Source organism: Artibeus jamaicensis, unplaced genomic scaffold (assembly GCF_021234435.1).
Source record: "Artibeus jamaicensis isolate MK-2021 breed Jamaican fruit bat unplaced genomic scaffold, CSHL_Jam_final contig_685, whole genome shotgun sequence".
Classification (NCBI taxonomy): Eukaryota; Metazoa; Chordata; class Mammalia; order Chiroptera; family Phyllostomidae; genus Artibeus; species Artibeus jamaicensis.
This window is the reverse complement of record NW_026521924.1, coordinates 27,691,451-27,716,145: the sequence shown is the minus strand read 5'-3', so window position 1 is coordinate 27,716,145 and position 24,695 is coordinate 27,691,451. Positions and strand designations below refer to the sequence as shown.

Sequence of the window (24,695 nt, the reverse complement as noted above, 5' to 3'; positions counted from 1 at the left end):
AATTTGTGGATCTCTTCAATCAATTTTAAAAAAGTATCAAGCTTCTTTTCATTGATGCACACTTCCCACTGGAGTTAATAATAAATGTTCTCTGGGGCAAACAGAAACCTCAGGAGTAGATTATTAAAAAAAAAAAATACAGGGTGGTGAACACACAAGACAATATATAGATGATGTACTATAGAACTGTATACCTGAAGCCTACATAATTTTTTAAAGAGGAAGCTGGGGAAGAGAGAGAGAAAAAAAGATTGATGTGAGAGAAAAACATCAATCAGTTCCCTCCCACACATGCCTCGGCCAGGAACTGAACCTGCAACCTGACTGGGAATCCAACCAGAACCTTTTGATACACAGGACGATGCTCCAATCAATTGATCTACCCAGCCAGGGCTGAAACCTATATAATTTTTAAATGAAAACAAAAACAAAAACCACAAACCAGGGATGCTGGACCAGGAATTAAGAAATCCAAGTTGTAGCACTATTTTTGTCCCTCACCTCCTGTACGTCATTGGACAAGCCACCCTAACTTCTCTTCTTCTGCCTCTTCCTTAGTGAAAGGTAATTTATGACAAGGTTACTGGCTGTCTAAGTGCAGATGATCCTTATTATTCACAGACTTTGTATTCATAAATGCACTTCCTAAAATTTTGGGCTTGTAAGCCCAAAATCGATACTCGTGGTGCTTTCGTGGTCACTTGCAGACACACATAAAACAGCAAAAACTTTTAATCACTTGATGCACAGGTTCCCAGCTGAGGTCAAATAAGGAGACACTCTGCCTTCTTGATTCAGCCCTCATACTGTAAAGTGTCTTTTTTTGTTGTCCATTTAGTGTTATGTTTTTCCTATTTGTCTTTAAAAATAGCACAAAATTTTGCCATTTAAAATAGCCCTCAACCATAGTGTGAAGTCCTGTCTGGTGTTCCTAAGAGCAAGAAGGCAGCGATGTGCTCTATGAAGAAATCATGTGTGTTGGGTAGGTTTTGTTCATGCATATGGTATAGCGCTGTGGACTGTGAGTTCACTGTTAATGAATCAGTAATACACAGGAAATATGGTGTCTTTAAACAAAACACACAAAGAACAGTTGCATACTGATCAGCTGATGAGCATGCTGAGGCCAGAGGCTCAAGGGAACCTAACCATGTTTTTAGAAACGATGGTTCAAAATTTGCTAAATCAGTGTTCATAACAACTGCATAGAATATTACTACAAATAATGAGGTTTGATTGTATATATTTCTCTACTTGATTTTATGAATTTTAATGCCATCAAGGAAGAGGCTGAATAAAAACATCTTATATGTCCATGTGTAGCAAATATTCTAGAACAACATACACAAGAGAGATCAACATAGTATTTCTGGGGAAACAGAACTTTTAAAAAGTTCTCTTTTAAATATTTTTTTATTTTATTAATTTTTTAGAGAGAGAGAGAGAGAAATGCTGATTTGTTGTTCTACTTACTTATGCGTTCACTGGTTGATTCTTGTAGGTGCCCTGACTGGGGATCGAATCCACAACTTTGATGTACTGGGATGATGCTCTACCCAAATGAGCACCCACGGAGGGCGAATTCTTATATTAGGTAAGGAGGTCAGTCCCCTCTCACTTCCCTCCCTCATGACACCTCTGTAAAAAATCAGTTGGAATGTGGCCCTGACCAGATAGCTCGGTTGGTTAGAGAGCTGTCCCAATACACCAAGGTTGATGGTTCAATCCCTGGTCAGGACACATACAAGAATCAACCAATGAATGCATAAATAAACGGAACAGCAAACCGATGTCTGTTTCTCTTTCTCCCCGCTCTCTCTCTGCCTCTCCCCCGCCTACCTTCCCTCCCTCTCAAATTTAATTAAAAAAAAAAAAAAAAAAAGAGTAAGTTGGAATGTTCCTTTTCCTGACATTCCAGAGAGCATTCTGAGAGGCAGAGGGGTCACGAATGCGGCCAGGAGAGAACCTCCTTTACACAATTAATTTTAAACATGGTACCTGCAAGCAGTCGAGGGACGTGCTGACCACCCGTGGGGACTTGGACTGGCAAGCTAGCTCGAATGGAAGGAAATACTTGTCAGCTTCAATGAAGTTTGCCTTCGGTGGTGCAGCAGTGCCAAGCCTAGGAAAAGAGCAGGAGAGGGCCAGAGAGGGAAAATTAAAAATAATTAAAAAAAAAAACCTTGCTTTTCCTCCACTACACTCTTAACTGCCCATCCTACCTGCAACCATTTAACTAAAAATGCCTGCAAACCGTAGCTGTGGGGCTAAACAATTCAAAATTAACACATACATGCATTTGGACAAAATACCAGAGTGGCCGCAGGCAGAGAGAGAGGTCTCAGGTCAGCGAGTTGTACCGACTGCACCCTGCATCGGATCCTGGCGTCAGCCGTGTCAGAGCTCTATCTCTGAAATACGACTAACTGGCTTCATTACTATAAAGACAAGGAACAGCCTCTTATTGGACAAGCTGTCCTCCTGCTTAAGGAAGCGTGACTTACAAGAGGCAAGGGCTTTGCCTCTTCTGTCAAGAAAAGATACAACACCATTAACTTGACCTTCCTTTCCCTTTCCTCCAAATGCAGTTACTGAGCCAGTGACCTGTTAACTTAGCATCAGTTCAAACATACACAGAGCTCTGCAGTATGTCCCGCTCTGGGCCAGGAGAGTGTTTGCTGCCCAAAGACCAGAAACACGAAAGAATGAGCAGAGAAAGGGGTTCCCCTTGGCCACTACCTACTCCCTTAAAATTGTATTTAAGCAAGGAGAAAGTGCCCCAGCTTACCTCTGTTTTTCTATTTCTGCTTTAATTTCATCTGGTGAGGAAGAAAGAAAGGCTTGTTAGGTGTATGCAATGTTTTTATGAAAAGATACTTTACTAAAAGATATTTTTAAACTATTTAAAAGAATGTTTATGACATTTTAAAGAACATAACTAGTGATATGAAGTGACAGAGAATGATTATAACAATAACAGCTGACACACAGCAGTTACTATGTGCTAGGCATTGTTCTAAGCACTTTGCAGATTTTAACTTATTTGCCCCTCACAGCAATCCTGTGAGGTAGGTACTAGTATCTCCATCTTACTCAGAGCAGGATTTCTCAGCCTCTGCACCACTGACACCTGGGGGCAGGTCATTGCCTGTGGGGCTGTCCTGTGCACTGCAGGATGTTGGCGGCATCTCTGGTCTCTGCCCATTCCGTATCAGCAGCGTCCCCCTGCAGTCTGGAAAACCAAGTATGTCTCCAGACAAAGCCAAGTGTCCTTTGGGGCAAAACTGCCTTTACTGAGAATCACTGGTTTAGATGAGGAAACCAAGGCACAGAAAGGTTAGGTAACTTGTCTCCTGTTACCTATCAGGAGCTGGAGGATCAGAATTGGACCCAGGCATTTTGGCTCCACAGTCCACGTTCTAGCTACTCTCCTATTCTGCAAAATGAATGTTAATAATAGTTATCAATACAGCATGGTGATACAGTAACACCTTAACTGTGTCAAAATTTGCACAGAAAATTGGAAACAAAATATTGAAAGGTGTGTAAGTAGTGGGATATTTTTCTTTCTCCTTTTTTACATTTTCTATGTTAAGCATATACTTTCTTTTTTAAAAAAATATTTTACTTATTTATTTTTTAGAGAGAGGAGAAGGGAAGGAGAAAGAGTGGGAGGGAAACATCAATGCGTGCTTACGTCTCATGTGTCCCCCGCTGGAGACCTGGCCTGAAACCCAGGCACGTGTCCCGACTGGGAATCAAACCAGTGACCCCTTGCTTCACAGGCCCACGCCCAATCCATTGAGCTACACCAACCAGGGCACATACTTTCTTTTTTAAAATAACAAGTGCATTTTTTAAAGTTGTGGTAAATATTCGTAAGATAAAATTTACCATCTTAACCATTTTCAAGTGCACAGTTCAGGGCATTAAGTACATCCACACAGTTGTGCAAAGGCATATATAATTTCTGTGAATGAAAATTAACTTAAAAATCTTGCCCTGGCTGGTGTGGCTCAGTAAATTGAGTGCCAGCATGAGAACCAAAAGGTCATGGGTTTGATTCCCAGTCTAGGGCACATGCCTGGGTTGCAGGCCAGGTGCCCAGTAGGGGGCATGCAAGAGGCAACCACATATTGAGGTTTCTCTCCCTCTCTCACTCCCTTTTCCTCTCTCTAAAAAAAAAAAAAAAAAAAAAAGAGAAAGAAAGAAAATTAATTAAAAAATCTTTACCATGGAGGTTACACCTATGGAACTAAAGTGTCATCATTTAGAAACTGCAATGTCAAAAAGGTACCATGTTTTGCTATGCATCATGTGTTCCTGTGTATAATGTGCACAGAGGTTTTTGGCCCAGATTTCAGGGAAAAAAATCTCTCATTTTAATTTTTAATTCAAGCTTTTATTTATTTATATTTAAATACTTGTTTTTTTGTATTGTAAAGGAATTTTAGCATTTATTTTGAACATACTATGGCACAAGAAATTTTCTATAACAAATAATTACAAAACACAGGAATGGATATACAAGGTATTTCAGATATTACCCATGTATAGTGCACATCCTTATTTTTTCCTCAAAAATTTGGGCAAAAAAGTGTGTATTATATACAGCAAAAAACGACAGACAGTCTTATTTCAGAAACACAAGGTTCTATGCCACTAACACTCTAGAACACCCTATCTAAATACCCAGAATTCCCCATCCCACTCAACCATCCGTATTCCTACATGTTAGGCTCAATGTATCCCCCAAATGGGCCAGTGAAGCAGGTCTACCCTGAACACGATGCATCCAGATGATCTCCAAAACACCAGCCTTCTTTACAGAAGCCTTCTGCTCAATAAACACAATCTCATGAGAGCCAGGGGTTTGGATATGACATTAGTTATCCTAGCAACTCCAGAACACAGATCTGGAAGTTACAACTTTCCTTTTCTTGGACAACTCTTAGCCTGAACTTTAGGATATGAAAACTAAATACCTGCACTCCCTAGAAGTGGCAAATTCTAACTTTAAGTCAGTCTTTCAATCGTCTTACTACCAAAAAACAGGAGCCAAATGCCTAGATGACTAAATCAAGCACTTTGCCCACAGACCAGAAGGCCTGTGATGCGGTGTGCTACAGAGCTCTGTGGCATGGTTCTTGCCCTTCCCAGAGGGGAATCCGCTGAGGAAGTAGCTCAGGCTTCCTCTAAGCTAAGGGCCCCAGGCTTCAGCAGTCCTTGAGGCTGGTAGCTAAGCTTTCAGCTTTCAGAAATCTATATCCGCAATGTCAAGGCTCTGTGTGGTGGTGAAACCTTCTGTCACTATGTGACGTGCCAGAGGGGCACTGCTGCCCAATGCAAAGGTAAGGTTTTCTTCCAATCAGGGTTAACTTGTTAAAGTTAAGTTTAGGGAGTAAACGTTTCTGAAACAATTAGGCTTTGTGAAAGTCCCGGCCAGCCTCTAAACTTAAAATAATCTGTTCTGGAATGCCAGTGGTGCCAACTGTCCAATCTATGGGTCAATCACCATGACTGCTACTTACCGAGGCAAGAGGGTAACACGATCAAGTGCAGGGGTTACATACTCCAAGGCCTATTGGGGCCAGGCAGGGAATCTCAGGGAGCGAGATGGGTGGGTACAGGACATAAAGGGCAGGGAGGACCCCTCGCCACCAACAGGGCAAAAGGCACAGCAGAGCCTCAGCTCCAGCTGACCGGTGTCTCGAGAGACCCTGAGCCCAGAGGTGCCAGTTGTTCTCATCTGGACTTTAAAGTGAAAGCTCTGACTGCAATTCAAAGCAACTTCAACTTTTTTTTCTATATTTTTAAATTTATGGTTCGAATAAAACTGGTTTGCAGGCTACCCTGACCCTGGGGCTATTAGCTTGCAACCTTTGCTTTAAAGGATAGGAAAGAATCAGAAAGAAAGTACTTTACTGACTGCAAAAGAGTAACTGCAGAGGATAAAAGTGACTTTTAAGAATTATAACCAGCACTGTGAGGAGAAAAACATCTAAGTTTTGTACAGGCTAGATGCTGCGCAGCCAAAGAGCAATGAGCAACTAAGGGGCCAGGGTTCAAGGCCAAACTCTGCTACATTTTACAGGTGGAAAAAAAGACCCAGAGAGGTGGAGGAGGACTTGAACCTAGGAAATTGGGCTCCAGAGCCCATGTTCATAATCTCTTGGGTACCTAGTCTTAAAAAGCACACAGAATTACAGAACAACATAAATATTAGTCTCGCCATCACTAAATCAAAACGTGAATGCCACAAAGCTCTGGTTTCTCTACTCTGTGAGCCCCATGTGGCCTTGGGGAGGCTTTTACAACTTGGCTCTGGCGTCTCCAAGTCAGGCGAGAATGAACAAGGGCCAGCGACTTGCAGCAGGGCCTGCACTTGCTTCACAGGTGCGCAGGAAAGGGAAGGCTACTACTACACAAGGGCCAAGAAGCCATGGCCACAAATTGTTATTCCCACAAGAATTAGGACTTGCTGCGCTCTCTGTGCCAGTCTTTGTTAGAGAAGAAACGTATGAAAAATCCTCTCCACTAGGCACAGCAGGGGCCCGGGTGATGGGAAGCCTGAGGAGGAAGGGGGCGCAGCCTGAGCAGACCTCCAGATCACTCTGGCTGCTGTCTGGGTGATAAAGAGGAGGGTGGCCACAACAGAAGCAAGGAAGCTGATCAGGCAAGCAATACAGGGGCTGTATTGCCCCTGTGCGGGGAGAGAGACGTACAGTGTGAACCACAGGCAAGTGCCATTTTCGCGGTCAAATATTAGTCATTTCATATGGTCCAAACTAACGGCTGGATTCTGGACATATCTGGGTAACACAATATTTTTTTTCCATTAAAAAGAGGCAGGAGAAGGCCCAGGAAAAGGTGGGTGGCAGAGGTACCCACAGGGAGAGGTCCCCGGTGGGAAAAAAAGAAACAGGTTTGTGATGCAGACAGTACTAGGTTCGAGTCCCAGCATGGATATCTACCAGCTGAATGATGCCAGGCGGGTTACTAAATCTCCCTGATCTGGATTTCCAGCTCTGAAAAATCAGGGTCATACAGGGCAGCCCACTGCTCCAGAGACTGCAACCAGGCATTTGGGTGCAGGTGATTCTTTGACGACCCCATGACAAAGGTGCTGTGAGACTAATAGCTAAGGTAATGTCCGACATACCGCAGGTGGTCAATAAATGTCTTGCTCTTATCTTGAAACAGGAGTCAGCAACAGTGCACAATCTCTAGTGCCATCAATGGAACCAGGCAAAGCCAAGGGGGGAAAGAGAGTGAGTGGAACCCACATCATCATCCGAACAGCTGATACTGACCAGGGGCAGGTGCCCCTTCAGTCCTCACTACAACACACAGAAGCAAGAGCACTTTTGTCCACAGCTGTGACACAGGTGAGGAGTCTGAGCACAGAGGTGAGGTCACCTGCCTGCGGTCACAGGCAGAAGTGCTACTGTGTAGACAGGACTCGCACCCAAGCTGGCAGCTCCAGAACCTGTCGATGACGAGCAGCAGCGGGAGGGGGTGAAGGAAGAGGAGCATATGGTGGGCACACCTGCTTCATTTACTGCTCCACTTCTTACCCGGCGCTGCTTTCCCAACTGCCAACCGGGCAATTAGCGGCAATAAATGAGCAGGCTGGAGAGGAGGGAGACTTGAGTGGGGCAGGGTGGCTTCAGCTAAAAAGCAACTGTCTTCCTGGGAAATCCTTTCTGGGCACAGCTGCCATCTATGAACTGCCTGGGTCACACCTCCCCAGTCATCAGCGACTTCAGCACTAGGTCACATCCCCTGCTCCACTCCCAAGCTGGGCCCAACGGTGACTATCACCAACCTGTACAATGCCACCACTGGTCAGTGCCTCCAAGTCCGACGGCACCCCTTCGAACCTTCACCTCTCCGCACCCCTCCCTCTCTACTGCTCCGCCTTCCATTTCTTCAGCTCCCTCTCCAGTGACCTCCTTCTCCACTCCAAGTCACCCTGGTGTGTCTGGTCACACTACAATTCTTGTCCCCACACGGAACTGGGGGACAAGATTTCCTGCTCTCTGCCCTCAACCTCCTTCCCCTTCCAGCTGACCTACTCAACTGCTGCCAGCAGGGCCTCTCTTTGGCCTGTCAGACTTTGACAAGGCGGGTATGTCAGCTTCCCCTTTCTTTACTTTCCAGGACAGACCCCATTAGCAGGACGGTTACTGAATGACAGGCAACCAACAGCCTCGATTCTCTTGGACCTTTACTCTCAGCTCCTGGCAAAAACCCCAAACTTAGGTTGTGCTACCGTCTCCTTCTCCACCCCACAACCAGGCCTCTGACACCAGGCCAGGTGGGCAGGTCTCTAAAGCCAAGTGACTGCTGCTACTTAGGCCCATCTTCTCTACGGCACCACAGCGGCGGCTGCACGTTTCTCTGCTCTACTCAGGTGCCCATCTCCACCTCTCAGTCATCACCGCTCTTTACTCACCACTGATGGAGGGGCCCCTGCTTCACACAAATCAGAAGCTGCCACGAGGGGCCCCCCTCTACTTTCTGTTAGCAGGCCTACAAACCCACTCGCTTCTGTACGTGCCACCCTCCACTCCCCGGCTAGAAGCCAGTCAGTGTCCAATCCCCCCAGCTCTGCAGTTGCCCACCCCTCCCTCGGAACGTGGTGCTCTCTGTACTGGCTCGGAGCTCATCACCTGACCAGGCCACCTCTGCCACCTCCCACCTGGACCACCACTGCTGCCTCTTCACTGGTCTCACCACTTCAGCTCTTACTCTCCTCCCCGCCCCACATTTTCTCTACTCAGTGGCCAGAGGGATTCCCTTAGAGTGTAAACCAGATTATATAAGCTCCTCTGCTCAAAACTCTCTACTGGCTTCTTGTCCCACTCTGAGTAAAATGCAAAATCATGGCCTTGGCGTCCAAGCCTTGGCCCCCTGCCTTCCCTCTGATCTCACCTTCTTGCACCTGCCTCTGGCCTCATTGTGTGTGTTCCTGTTTCAGGGCCTTTGCACTTGCTTTCCCTGCTGCTGGGAAGGCCCTCCCTCCCCCACTTGCTTCAGATCACAGTTCAAACGTCACCCCTTCAGGCTTTCCCTCGCCACTGAAAACTGTCATCTCTGCCTCTCATCATTCTTTATCTTTTTATCTGCTTTTTCTCTTTGACTTATTTTCCTAATCTCTCTTCACAGTATTTACCACCTTTGACATATTACTTACTGGTTCACTTATTATCTTCCTCAGTACACTACAAACTCTGTGACCAGAGGCTTTTGTCTGTTCTCTTCACTCCTGAATTCCTGGCACCTAGGAACTCCTCGACACAAAGCAGGCGCTCAGCATTTGTTGAATAAACTGTCCTTGCCCTTTTCTGCATTATTTAACCTTTCCTTTCAGCTGGCCCCTTCCCAATGACACTGAAACAATTTCGAGCTTCTTCTACCTTTAAAGAAAAAAATGCAACTTTCATGACCTCCAGGCAGAGAAGAGTTGCCTGCACTCCCTATTTATCTCACCTCCTGCGTATGCCTCAACCCACTCCAGCCTGGCTTTCACCTTCACTGCGCCCCTGAACAGCTCAAGCTGAGGCCACCAATGACCCACGTCTCTCAGTCGGAAGGGCATTTTTCCAGCCTCTATCTGATTTGAGTTCCTGCAGTATCTGACCTTATTACTGACCCCACCCTCCCTGAGATGTTCTATGTACTTCTTAAGCACACGTTTCCTCACCTGCTCTCTGCCTCCTGCCCGCCCATCTCTTCATTTCCCTTGCAGACTCAGCCTCCTCTGCACAGCCCGAGCAGGCTCCCCAGGCCTCACCTTTGCTGTCCACTCTCTCTCTCCAGGCCACCTCGCCCTCCCCTACATGTTCAATTCCCACCCTACATCATGATGATTCTCAAATCTTGATCTCCAGACCTGGTCTACCTCATGAACATCAGGCTCATACATCTATCCACTTCCCACTCCACCTGTCCAATTGGATGCTCAAAGGCAGGTGATACTCAACACACGCAAGTCCCAACTCATCCACCCCTGCCCCTTCTCTCCCCAGATGGTCTTCCCACACTCTCCTCTTCAAGAACAGCACCAAATCCATCCAGCTGGGTGAGTCAGAAACTTAATAGTCAGACTTAGCAATCCTCTTTCTCACGCTCTTACCCAATCCATCCTGAGTTTTGTTGGCTTTACCTTCTAAACATGTGGGAAATCCTCCCATTTTGCTCTATTTCTACTGTCACCACCCTACGTCCAGGCCACTGACATCTCTCATTTGGATGATGGCAATCCCTCTGGTCTTCCTCAAAGATGTTCTGAGTACAATGACCCAAGTGATCTTTCTAAAATACAAATCTGGTCACCCTATCACCTCCTTCCTTGTTTAGAACTCTTGAGTGTTATCTCACTGTTTTTGGTCTAAAAGTCAAACTCCAATGTTTGACCCCCAATGTTCTGCATGGTGGGGCCCTGGCCTACCTCTCTCACATTATCCTCAAACACTCTTCCCCTACCTTTTTTTTCCAACTAAAAAACTTTTTTGTTTTGAGATAATTGTAAATTCACACGTAGTTGTATCTTGCAGTTTCCTTACCCAGTGTACCCACCCCCCTTGCTGCCCCAAGGCCTTTGCACATGCTGCTTCCACATGCTGCCAAAATGCCTTGGACCCCAACCTATTTAATTCTAATTTATCATTCAGATCTCCAGACTTCCTCAGGGAAGTTTCCACAGTCACCAGCTTGGTCTCTCTCCTTGCAGGACCAGGCCTCTTTCCTTCCTAGAACATTCCGAGTTGTTAGTATAACCCAGAGGACAACATCACTTGAACAATGTCCTTCTTCCCCATTAACTGCAAACTCCATGAGAACAGGGTCCTTGTTTGTCCTCTTTCCCTTGCACCATGACACCAGGTGTGAACCCCAAAAAACACCTTCTGAATGAATGTCAGCCTGGCTTATTCAACAAGCAAAAGGGCTATATGAAGGACAGATACACACTGACCACTCCCTAGGACTGAGAGAAAATTTAAGAATTTTATGTCCTAGCACAAGAAGGCTGTTCTTCCCACAAATCTATAAAACCTAACAAAATACCCAACAAAAAGCTAAAAGACTTATTTACAACAAGACTGTAAACCAAAAGAACCTTCTTATAGAAAGACTGCAGGAATGAATAAATAAGCATAAAAACTCATAAACTTGCAGGAAAGAAAGTCAGGTATTTTCCTGGCAGGCCTTCCAGCCTGGTGAAAATGGTGAGGACTAAATACAACACTGAGCTATTTATATAGGAGGCTCCATGTACTTGCTGATTAAGTACACGTTTTTCATAAGCTCACTCTCTTCCATAAAGAATGGTCTTACTGTTTTCCCCAGCACTGCTTACAGAGTCTCCCCTGAGATCTACACGTAGAGACCAGAGCTCTAAATTCATCCAACCACTTGCTTCACTGGTATCCCAATGTCAGAGACTAGCAACAAGGCCCATAAACCAATGCCTAAGGGGGACAGTGAAGGGCAAGCATTCAGCTCCTTCTGCTTTAAATACGGTAACACCAATGCCCGAAATTTAGCAGGTCACCTGTTAGGTGCCAGGTACTGTGTCAGTTACTTTTCTGCATTAGTTCAGTTAACCATTACAACAATCCTGAGACACAGGTATTATCACCTTTAATATCTCAGGAAACTGAGGCTTAAAAAAGCTAATTATGAGGCCAGGTTCACAGGACTAATCAATAAGCAAAGTTTCAAACTCAGCTCTCAATGAACATTCTGCCAATCCAATAAATAAATGCTTTTCAATAATCTAAGTCTAACTTTTAGATGCTGCTTCTAGAGAGATGACCTCTTCCCAAAGAAGCATCAAAAAGCTTTTCAACAAAAAGTAATCTGTCAGGTCCTTGAGTCCTGTTATTCCTTAAAACTTTTATAATCTACAGTACTCATAACAAAATGTCAATATCAAAACAGCAGAACTTGCTAAAATTAACTATTTTATTTTATCTTTCAATTTAGAGCCTTACCGTATTGGCTATAACAATTTAGGGATATTTTTTTTTGTATTTTTCAAATTTTGCACTGAGGTTCTTCCCAATAATGAGAACAGTTATTTTGAACACATCAAAATTAGAGCAACAATATCAAATGGAGGAAAAGCAATTTACCACACATTGTTATGATGTGTAACTGTTGAATGTTCTTGCACATTAGTAAACAACTAAGATTTGTGACTGTACTCCCTGAGCTGGCTCCTTCCAATGACATTTAAACAAATCTTTTATATCTTAAAAAAAAAAAAAAGGAAAGAAAAGAAAACTTCCCATTACCCTTACCTTCTCCCCCCCTTTACACTGCAGCCAAATTCCAGGGGAAAGTTCTCTGAGTTCACTGCCTATTTCCTCACCTCCCACTCACGCTCCAACCCACGCCAGTCTGGTTTCCACCTTCACTGTGCCACCGAGACAGCTCCAGCAAAGATCACCAAACAGCCACACGTCTTTAAACCCATATATTTAACAGTCAGAGTAGCAAATCTAGAAGTGAATCTCATCGTTCACATCTCAGGCTGGAGCCTGTGTTATGGCTGTCTCCCCACCTGGTTGTGTGGATGTGGGCAAGCTGCTTTCTGAGCCTTGGTTTCCCTGTGCTGACTGGAGCCACAGACGGGCATCAATTGCACGTCACAACTCCAGAATTAGTAAGAGGGTGTTTGCTGCAGACGAAGACAAAAATGTCATAAATAAGAAAAACTTCCTAACTCAATTGAAGCTTGTGAAAAATCAGCTCTTTACCCTCATTTTTCTCTTCCCATGAGTCCCTAAATTAACGTAAAACAAACACATGTGCAGTAAAAACCTGCAGGAAAAAAGCCATGATCTTTTTCCCTAGAGGTTTTCAAACACAGCTCAAATTCAACGATAGAAAACATGGTCTCTTTACTGACTGAATGACTTATTTACAGAAACGTCATCAAAACTTCACGGTGCAGAAGCATTACTGCAGTATGACTGTTCAAAGACTCCACAACTACTTTACATGTAAGAGCTTTCGTATGAAGACAACCCAGCATGGGAATAACCATTAGGACCTTGGGCTCTGGGGCCAGGCTGCCTGTGTGCACACCTCGGCTGCACTGCTTACTGGCTGAGTTACACTGGCTCCTGTCTCTGAGCCTCAGTAAGGACAGTAATAGTAAGAACTAGGCTGCATGTAAAGCTCATGGCACTGCTCCTGGAACATAAGAAATGCTCAGTATGTGGTATCATGAGATATCATGTAGTTAGTAACTACATGTGATGTTAAAAAGTCACTCAATTGGGTGACTACACTAATGACAATGCAGGTTCATCAACTGTAATTAAGTGCACCACCCTGGTGAGGGACGGTGACCCGTGGAGAGGCTGTGCATGTGAGGGGGCAGGGGACACATGGGAATTCTCCTCTGTATCTTTAGCGTAACTTTGCTGTGAATCTAAAAACTGCTCTAAAAAATAAATTCAATTTAAAAAATCACTTAATTTCATATGAAAGATGTATACGTATGTTTACTATTCTTTTTATATGTTTTTGATATTGGCTAAGAATAATGACAGTTACCAATTATAGAACACTTAACCCTTACTTAGCCCTTTGTGCATATTAAATTATTAAATAAGATATCTCTTAAAGTTTTCCAGACTTCCAGACCAATTTTTCTACATACAATTTAAAAGCTCTCAATTATCTTGTCAAGTCTCCAAACTCTATATAGTTTAAGACCAGAAGTATAAGTTAAGGACAGGTCATGGGAGAAAATGACTCTTAAATAAGACAGTTATGAAAGGGAGGTTTAATTATGTAATTATATTACCCAAACGAGGGCTGAAAGGTTCAAGATTACTTTTATGTCAAAGATTTGTTAACAAGGTAAAAACCACAATAATAAATACTCTCACAGGCTCTTTTGATTTCTCCAGATAAACGATGGAAGGACACAATCCCCAAACTGGACAGTCTCTCTCTATCCATTTGGCATTTAGTGGAGATGAATCGCTGAAATTATTTCAAACTTTTTCCATCTTGATCATCACTGTTTTTACAAGAGACAACCACCCCTGTCTTCACTAAGCTTAGCAATAAACACAGTCTTTTTGCCATGTAATTAAATTCTTACTTATTGCATCCACAAACCAAATAAAGCAACAAGTCATTACTGAATGAAGAATCAGTGTAGTTTCAGATAACACATTAAGTCAGAGCACTTATAATTTCTGTGATGTCACTTAAAATAATAAAAATAATAGCAGCAAACCTTTACAGAGCACCTACTATATGCCAAGTTCTTTGCACACGTAAACTAACTATATTATAATAACCCCATGAGGAAGGTAGAAGATCTGTTCAAGATCACAAAAAGAGCAAGTGCCATGCAAGGGTTTTGAACTCAGGCAATCTTTATTTTGCCTGGGTTCAAAATCCTTGCTCTTTGGGTTTTGAACACACTAATAACTCCTATCCTGTACAGCTCCAGCAGCATCCCCCCTCCCCCCACCCCCGGCCAACCGACAAGCTACAACTGGTGGACTTATCACAGGAGCTGTTTCCTGTAAGTGTTCTTCTCATTCAAGCATTTCAACTTTTAGCAGACAATCACAGTTCCTCTTATCAAAATTAACGAAAATCCACACATGGTAACCTCGAAAATACTAGCCACATCACCACCTTTCTTATACACAGGCTCATTTCAGCTACTTTTACTGAAAAGAGGACTATGCCTTGAGATGAAGAGTGATATCTTACCAGGCACTTTGCTGTATGTTTTCTACTGCTCATAAGTAAAAACAGTCACTTTTACTTAAAGGCAATGACACACAATTATTCTCTTAAACAAGATGACCAGTTTAACTCAACACTATGCATAGGTTTTCCTATAATAGTTCCTTCAATTTGATGACGATGAGCCACCATGTCAATTTGCTGTTCATTTAACCTGTGGTCAATTACTTCCTTTATAGGCTATTTCTTTCAATTCACTCCTGAAACAATGGATGTACATTCCACAATTTGGGTTGGAAAAATCTGAACTTCTGAACAAAGATATGAGCCAAAAATGTCTAATAAGCTCTCAAGGTTACAGTCCTTTATGAGCTATATGACAGTTTTATAAGTAGGTTCCAACAATGTAATAAACAATTTGGTGAAAATTATACGTTAAGTTTTCTGAGGAAAGAATGAAAACTTTTCTGCCAAATAACTATTTTGATCTGTGACAATACCCTTAAAGTAACAGTGAGAGGACAGAATCCAGGCGGGTTTCCAGTGGAGTTGTAAGTATCAGGGTTTCTCTGCCTAACAAAGTGCTCTGTAGTGCTTATCAGGCATTCCTGATAAAACAACATCCAACAGTTAGCCTTGGCTTTCTGACTAGAAAAGCTGTACAAGTCTAAATCTCAGTGAATTCCTCCCAGATTACCTAAGTAACAACTTCTCTATCCATAGTTCTTGACCATTGAGGGAGTCTCAGACCCCTAGGAGATTCTGGTGAAAGCCATGGACCTTCTTTACAGAGAAATGCAAAGTTCACAAGCCCATTCCTAGGCCCCAAGAGAAGAATCCCAGCGCTGTACCTCCAACCAAATAAAGGGAGAGAGCTGATGGTAACCTCAAACTCTGTTAACAGAAAACCAAACTTTCTATTTGCTCACTGTTAGGAAAAATAGGGCTTTTTACAGATTCCAAATCAAAGGCATTGGGGCAGGGAACTAAGCTGGAGCCAGATCTAGTCAAATGTATTACTGACCCTCAACGCCCAGAACTCTATTCTCCCAAAACTCCACAGGGATACTTCTTGCCTTTCAGTATTCCATTCAAATGCCACCTCCTCAGAAAAGATTTCTTCTTTGACACCATATCAATAACAGACCTTTATTATCACATCCCACTCTTTTATTTTCACAAAAGTACTCATTAGTATTCAAAGATGTCTCAGTAACTTTATTACTTATTTTGTCTCCCTTATTAGAGCATAAGCTCTGTAAGGGCAAATACCTTATCTGACTTGTTCTCCACTGTATCCTAAGGGCCCACCACAATGCTTAGTACACAGTGGGCATTTGTTGAATGATTTAAACGGAAAGATAGGATGTTGATGTGGGAATCAACCACTAAGGTTTAACTCCCTATGAGTTAGCGTGTTCTCCCTCTTTCCATTATCTGTGGGTCTATTCAATCGGTATCTGCTAATGTGCCAGGCACTGTGGCAGGTGCCGGGGATCCAGAACTCAATAAAACAAAACCTCTATTTCAGTGGGGCTGCCCAGAGTAAGATCTCTTGCACCCAATACCTGGGAGATGCAGGATGACACTTTGCACTCCTTTCTTGAAGGCAGTTATGAGTTATGAGAGATCCCGAAATGAAAGGAAAACATTCTCCAATCAGGCACTTACAAAGCAAGCCTCAGGGTTTTTCCTAAACCAGTTCTTCCCACCGGCTCCTCTTACATGGGGGAACCCCAACTGGCAGAATGCGGGTCAAGAACAAACTTAAGGCAAAGACTGCTTATGAAGGTGGTGAGGGGAGGAACCAGGAAACGGGACGGCAAGGAGTCGTGGCAAGGGCCACAGGCTGGGAGGTAGGAGAACCTGTCCTGGCTGTCACCAACTTGCTAGGTGACCTTGGGCCAATCCCGAGGTATGAAGGCATCAGTTTCCCCCGGGGTACGATGAGGAGGCCGGCAGGGTGGCATTAGTGGTCGGGGGAAGGTGGGACCCAGGAGGCTGGGCTGAGGACGAGTGGGGTAACGGCTGACGTGGGGAGGCCGGCGCGGGGCTGGGCTGGGGCGGCTCACCCACCGAGCGCCACCTGGCAGGCCCTGCGCAGCTGGGAGTGCTGGGGCCGCTTCACCTCCTTGTCGGCTAGGATCTTCTCCAGGGCCCGGGACACGAACATGCTCTTGGTCTGGCTCTCCTGCATGGCCCCAGCCCGGCGGGGGCTGGCAGCCCCGCGGGCCGGCGGCACGAGCGAGTGGCCCAACGAGGTTGCGGGCCCGGCGTCCCGGCCGGCACCCGCCGCGTCCATCCGCACCGCCCCGTCAGGAAGAGACACCGCGGCCCCACGGCGCCGCCATATTGGAGCGCGTCACGTGACCACGTGACTGGCGAGGTTACGGCAAGCGCGCGTCCGGCGACCCCGTGACCCCCGGAGGGGCGGGGCCAGAGGCGGGGGCGGGGCGGGGCAAGCGGGGCTCCGGTGGACGAGGAGGGGCGGGGCGAAAGTGGAGGACAGGCGGAGGCGAGTGGAGGTGGGCCAAGGTCGGTAGGGAGCTGAAGGGCAGGAGAAAGGGGGTGAAAGGTAGGAGAGGTGGTGTTATGGGTGATAGGAAATAAGTTAAGGAGAAGGGGGCAGTGAGGAATGTGAGATTGGAGTCACAGGTAAGACACAGTTGAGGAAGGAGAGCAAGGAAGGGGAAAGAGAAGTTTGGGAAAAATTAGTTGAGAGAGGTGATAAAAGGGCAAGAGGAGGAACGAGAGGAAGCTAAGAGATTGGAAGAGGCTGTGAGGTGGTTAGAGAGGAGGTGGGAAGAAGAGCAAAGAAGAGGGAAGAAAAGAGATGAGAAGGGTACAGGGACAAGGGGGAATTAGGACAAGGGAAGAGGCATGAAATGCAAAGGAGAAAGGGTGGGAGGGATGTGAAGGGGAGGAGGTGAGAAAGGATGGCAAGAAAACATGGTGGGTGGTAGAGAGAAAAGGAAAGGAAGGGGTCAGAGGTGAAGGGAAGGTAGAGTGCGAGGTGTTCATATACACCCTCCACAACAGGATTTCTCCACGCCTGTTGGTGACACATGTATCCCTTCCACACGACTGTCCTGTCACTGCAACAGAGCTCACTGTTGGCAGTCTAGTTCAGTGAACTTCTGTGACTCTAGTGTCACACCTGTGCCCAGTGCTGCCAGTAAGAATTGCCTCCAGGGCATCTCCCTCTGCAGGCTATCGGTTTATTTGCGTAAATCCTATGGCTCTTCACAGTGCGGTACACCAGGGCAGGGGAGGTTTTGGGGGTGTCGGACAGGAGAAGAAACAGAGATTGCCACTGCCACCCAGTTGCAAAAGAGTGTAAGACAGATACTCTGGCTCTGGGGCACCCTCCACCCCATCCCACTACCAGTGATACCACAACAGTCCTGGTGATGTCCCCTGGGGCGCTTTTTTCACACTGCCCTCCTCTCCCAAGTGGAGCCCTGTGCTTTGGGCTCCTGCAAGAACATGTCTTACTTGGAAACCTTAGAAACTTCCCATGCAGGCACGCTCAAATACTCAAACATCTCAGGGAGGCCCTTGCTGACCCCCCCTGTCTAAAGAAGCCCCCCTCTCTCCCTTTCTGATGTGTTTCATTGCACTTTCTGACCTTTTTTACTTGTTGACTTGTTTGTCGCCTGCCTAGGGTATAGGCCACAGAGGGGCGGGCTGTATCCCGAGGGCCTGGTCCAGAGCCAGGTAGAATGTTTCATGGCTGGGAATTCCAAAGCTTTAATTCGGCTTTAGAGCTCCTCCCATTAAAGTGAAGTCTGTTTCTTTATCCCTTTAGGGTAGCTTTGTGACTTGCATTGACCAATAGAATGTGGCAGAAGTGAGGCTGTGTGTGTGGCCCAGAGCTTAGGAATCAAGAGGCCTTGGATGCTCAGGAAGCATCTGGAACAAAGAACACTTGGAGAGAGAGGTTCAGTCCTTCCAGGGGACCTATTAACTGAATCCAGCAGCTTCAGTGACCCTGGTGAACCTGCAGCAGAAAGCCCAGCTGACCCACAGAACAGCAGAAAACAACAACTTATTCTTTTACACCACTACATTTGTTAGATAGCATGAGAAACCCCTCAATGTTTATGTGTTGAATGAATGAGTCAGTGATTGAATGAATGTGTGAAACTCAGAAAAATACAGTGCAATCCCCCGAGCAACAGAAGTTTTGTGACTTCCCTCACAACAAGATCAGGCCAGGTCACTCCCCCACTGAATGCCCTACTCAATTTCCCATTGCCCTTGGAACTGAGTGAGTCTAAGGGCAAATTTCCCCTGCTATCCGAGAACAGAACATTCCTATGAAATCTTTTGTAAGCTGAAAGGGTGTTAGGCAAAGAAGCGGTGACCATTAATATATATGGGACATTTTTTGAGTGTTCCCAGTTAACAGAACACTGAGTGTTGCCTATCCATCAATCCACTCAAGCAATAGACTTGCCTTTTCATCCATTACTGGATGCTGATTAAAGGAGACCATTTTGCCATTAGCAGAACCAATAGTAACTTTGGCAGCTTTTAAGATTCTCTGTGTGTGTGTAAATAGTATGAATGGTGAACACAAGCAAGTTCAATGCACACACAATGTCTTTATTTCATTCATCACAATTGAAATGCATAATTATATCCAGTTTTAATCTAGGCAGAAACCCTTACAGCTCTCTTAGGCTTTTCCAATACCTCAGGATATATCTCGCTGATGGATGCACGAAATAAATGGACTAAAGCACAGATGCTCACAGACACCGTTCAAAGCTCCGGCTGCCACCATGTGTCCCCTGGGGAAGGAGGTGGCGGTGTCCTCACTGCTCAGGGCGCACACTGCCTCTTTAAGGGCTCTCTTTTCGCTTTTGTAAAAGCCAAGTGGAGGAGTGTGAACTTTGAAAAGCAGTGGATACTTGCATCTCACCTTGGCTGCATTCTCTGCCTGAGCCTCTTTCTCCCCTTTTCTTTCCTTCCCCACCAGGACTCTCCAGCAATGCTGGATTCCCCTTTTGTTCCGCTCAAGAGCACGGCTGATGCATCTCTGTTCCTCTCAACCACTGCTTTTCAATGAGGGCAGGACTGCTCTCAGGGGCATTTTGAAGTTTTGTGGGGAGCATTTTTTTAATTTGTCATGACGTGGTGGGGAGCAGGAATGCTTGACAGCATCCTGCAGAGAGCTGGACAGTCCCATATTGGAAATATTTACACATGTCCCATGCAACTGGACTATACATCTGTTTAGGTGAGAAACCTATTAAAAGAATGGTCCGCCCCAACCAGGTAGCTCAGTTGGTGCGAGCATCATCCTGAAGTGCCAGGGTTGTGGATTTGATTCCCGGTTTGGACACATGCAAAAATCACCCAATGAATGCATCAGTAATTGGAACAACAGATCTCTTGCTCTCTTTATTTCTCTCCTTTCCTCTCTTTTCTGCAACCAATGAATAAGGAGTATTTTGAAAAATGAATGACCTAAACCTAGAACATATATCCACTTTACCTATAAACACAAAGCATATTTCATCCGGTTTTAATATATATTGATTTTCCTGGAATGCAACTATTTGTGTAATTCAAGGGAAAACTGGGTTCTGTCTGGAACTTTGCCAAGTGTTGGTCACCGTTTGAAAACCACGTCACCACCGTGGTCTTCCAGCCATGGTGTCTGAGCGCCACAGTGGCAGCCCAGGTTGTCTGCCTTGTAGCGGTCACCATTCCGAGGGCTCTCCTTTTAGGTCCCAGCGTCCGACTGCTTTGTCGTACCTCTTAGAGTAATTGTGTCCAAGCAATTACATGTCAAAATAAAATTTGCAATTTATACATTGCTTTCCTTTTGTTTCATCTTTGTTAGGTAGGTCATTCTTTTTAAAAAAATATTTGTGTGTAGAAAGATTTTATTATCTATGAATTTCATTTCCAGATAGTTAACCGGAGACTTGTGGCCATAAAAAGGGGTGTGTGCTGTCTATTGGAAGAGCACTGCCGACTGGCCCCTTCTCACCATTCTGTTCAAAGCTCAAGGTCACCAGTAAGGAAAGCTCTCACGAACTTCCCAGTATTTTCACTCCTGCCCGCACCACTTGCTTCCACATCATCTTGATTTCCTTTGTTTGCCGCACTAAATTTAATCAGAAATGGTGCCTGTTTACCTGTGTATTAGGTATCTTTCACTGCGTAAAGAATTACCTGAACACTTCGTGGCTTAAAATTAAACACTTATGATCTCATCATTTCTGTGGGTTAGACATTTGGGAGCCACTTGGTTGGTTCTGACTTGGGGTCTCTCGTGAGGATACAGTCACGTCGTCAGCTGGGCTGGGGCAGGGGGAGTTTCTTACAAGGGGCTGTCTCACATGGCTGTGCGCTCGAGGTCTGGTTCCTCGCCTCTCTGCAGGGCTGCTTGACTGTGCTCACGACACAGCCCCTTGCTTTCCCCGCAGTGAGTGATCCAAGAGAAAGAGAGAGAGAGCAGCCATAGGAAGCCACCATGATTTTTATGGCCTCCTCGACTCCGAAGTGGCTCACTGTGCAGACTGATCAAGGGTGCTAGTTCGGTGACTCAGCCACAGTCGGCATAAACGTGGATGATGTGGTTCTGAAATGGTGAGCAAGGTTTGGTGAAGTTCTAGACAAAATACGGTTTTCCCTTGATTTACATATAGCTACTTCAGAAGTGAATGGCTAAGTCCAGCCCACACTCAAGGAGAGACGAATTAGGCTCCACCTTTGAAAGGAAAGGTCTGTTTTCACGTGAGTTTGTTCACGTACCCTCTCACCTTCTCCAGGTGGAATGTGCATCCATATTGTCTTGTTCACAGCTTTATGCCCAGAATGCATTGGAGGTGCTTAATAACTATTTATGGGATGAATGAAGATGGCTGCATTGGGCTCCACAGGATTTGATCATTTAATCAGCAAGTAATTTTTGGGGCAATTTATACATTTCTAAGACAGGCGCAATCGTGATCCCCAAAGATCTCCACATCTTAATCCCCAGAAACTGTAAATATGTTACGTTAGAGGACAGAGGGGATTTTGCAGATGTGATTAAGGGTTTCAAAATGGGGAAATGATTCTAGATTCTCCAGGAGACTCAGTCTAATCCCAAGGAGTCTTCTAAGAGGGATGCAGGAGGGCCAGAGTCGGGAGAGATGAGGACAGAAGCAGAGTTGGGGTGGCGGTGAGGCCACACGCCCAGGGTCACAGGCAGCCTCTAGAAACTGGAACAGGCAGAAAAATGGTTCTCCCCCAGTGCCTCCGCCAGCCAGGACCCTGCTGATCCAGGTGGCACTTCTGACCTCCAAAACTTCGAGGGAATAAATGCGTACTTGCTTTAAGCCACTAAACTTATGGTACTTTGTTACAGTATAAATAAATTTGAATTTCAGGTAAACAACAAATACTTTTTTTTAGTCTAAGTATATCCCATGAAATAGTGGAGACACAATTATATGTTAAAGGTATTGGCTGTTTAGCTTAAATAGAAATAGTTGAAATTTAACTGCATATGTTCTAGTTCATCTAGCAACCCCCCTCCCAGTCCCCCAGTGTCTCGCAGCCACGTTGGACCCATGAGGCAAACTTTGAAACACACGTTTCCTCAACGGAGCAACAAAAGAGAAGGCACCTGGGTCCCTGACACTCTGGGGCGCCATGCCCATTCTGGGGTGCTTGCCGATCAACTTTTACATGAAGTAGACAAAAGCACCTTCATTTTCAGCCCCCTGTCTCCTGTCGCCAAACCTAGTCATAGTGAATACAGTTGGCTACGAACAGTGTCTGCTCCGACTCCTGCCTTTCTCTGAGTCATGTCTCACCTTGGTGACACGTGCCAAGCCTGCTGTCGCCCTTTCCTGCTGCCAGTCCGGTTTCTTCACGCTCCACACACAGACTCTTTATACGCCCGGTCACGCTGGATGACCTGCCGGCTCCCACGGTGCCTCTGCGTGTCACTGTTCCCTTGGAGACATTCACTTTCTGTGTTTACTTTAAGGAAAAACTCCAGTGCAGCCTCCTCCTGGACTCCTGTTAGCAGGGCTGGGGCGGGGGTATGAGACAGAAGCACCATTTGCTTGGGGCCTCAAATTGGGGGAAAACCTCAAATGTAGACTTAGGAGATTCTCTCCAAAGGAGGTATGTACACAGTGATTGTATTCTGCTTGTGTGCGTACATGTGTCCGACTGCAGTAAAAAAACGCTAACTTGTTCCATGTAAGTAGTTAAGACACCACAGTGTGGGACTTTGTTGTTTGTTTGTTTGTTTGTCCCTGGACCTTGGTGTGGCCTCCCCAAGAAGAGGACCCTGGGACAAGGATGTGAGTGTGTTTGGGAGGTCGCCCCAGGACACGCCGCAGGGGAGTGGGGATGTAGCCAGCACAAGTGTGACATCAAGCCAGTGACCACTGAGGGCATCTGGGGCTCCAGCCCACTGGACCACTCTCAGAGTCAGTGTAGATGTGCCTCCGAGTTACCCCCGCAGGGGAGGAGGGACCTGGGGCAGTCCATCACCTAGTTCCCACCCAGCACTGCCTGAGGGCTGCTTCTGGGGACTTTGACTCTGTGTCCTGCACACAGGCTGGCCGAGCCCCACGGTCCAGGGAAAGCCGCCTCCTCTAGGAAGGAGAGGTGAGTGCCCAGGGCAGATGCCTGGGGCACCCACAGTGTGTGCCACATGCTGTTTTCGTGCCTTTCAATAAGCCAGATTCTTGGCCTCAGAGCTCTTGCTGGCCAAGCTTGAGCAGACCAGAAGTGCCAACGGATTGACACCCTTGCCAGAGCCACCCAATGATGAACAGACAGCTCTGGGGGTCCTCTCCCCGAGGTCCCCAGTGGTCACTGGCCTGACGGCACACCCTGTAGTGGCTTCCTTCCCTTCCCTGTATCACGTCCCTGCTTTCCCACTGATGTTTCCCAAATAAACCATTTACACCCAAATCCTCGTCTCTGGAAGAGAGCTTCTGGGGAACCTAACTGTGATGAATGGGATAATGGTTCCTCAAAGACATGCACGTTGTAATCCACGGAACCTGTGAATGTTACTCTACCTGGCAAAAGGGACTTTGCAGATGGGATTAAATGAAGGATCTTGGGATGGGAAAGTTATTGTCGATTATTTGAGGGGGCGGGTGCTGAATATAATCATGAAGGTTCTTATAAGTCAAAAGGGGAGACAGAAGGGCCAGAGCCAGAGAAGGCCCGTGTGATGACGGAAGCAGAGGTTGGACCGATGGCATTGCTGGCTGTGAAGATGCAGGGAGAGGCCATGAGCCGTGGAAGGTGGGTGACTCGAGAATCTGGAATAGGTAAGAAAACAGAGTCTCCCTTACAGCTTCCAGAAAGGACATAGCACTCACGGCACCTTGAATTTGGCCTGTGAGACCCATTCTAGACCTCTGACCATTAGAACTATGAGGTAATAAATCTGTGTTATTTTAAGCCACTAAGGCAATTGGTTACAGCAACCATGGGAAAATAATACCTAGACAATGAGGGTAGGAAACAGGGTTTTGAATTGAAAACAACAGAATTCACTCCAGATCATTTAAGCAGAAAAGGGTTTTCTTAAAACATAGCAAGAAACTCATAGAAATTCTGGGAGGGCCAGGGATCAGGTCTGGGCCTCCACAGCCAAAGGGCACCATCCATACTTCACTTGCTCGGCAGCTCAGAAGGGCCCACTGCCCCACCCCACACAGCCAGTGCCGAGGTGGGATGCCATTTCCAGGACCCCACTTCCACAGCTGTCTCCAAAAACTATGGGCCCTGCTGCTCTCACCTGATGCCTTCTTCCTATTGCCCACTTCCAAATGGAAGGCCCACATGCGGGCAAAGCCAAGGCCGTATGCCTGCCTCTAGCTGCAAGGGAGGCTGGAGATCAGGCCTGGCTCTGCTTTCTGTGTGTAAGAGGGATGTCTCCCAAACATAGACAGGGGGGCCAAAAGCATGACTCATGCACCTGA

The 24,695-nt window shown here is 45.8% G+C and overlaps 1 protein-coding gene across 1 annotated transcript in view; it reads right to left on the bottom strand.

Annotated features, from left to right (window-relative positions):
• The window catches only part of ARFGEF2 (ADP ribosylation factor guanine nucleotide exchange factor 2), an 86,602-nt gene extending 69,504 nt beyond the window's left edge, over positions 1–17,098 (bottom strand). The window contains exons 1-3 of the mRNA XM_037164349.2: positions 16,810–17,098; positions 2,789–2,819; positions 1,999–2,122 (exon numbers count right to left, since the gene is read on the bottom strand). Coding sequence (XP_037020244.2) covers positions 1,999–2,122; positions 2,789–2,819; positions 16,810–17,035 — 381 coding nt within the window. The 5' untranslated portion in view covers positions 17,036–17,098. The remainder of the gene's footprint in view (positions 1–1,998; positions 2,123–2,788; positions 2,820–16,809) is intronic.
• Between the last annotated feature and the right edge of the window lie 7,597 nt (positions 17,099–24,695).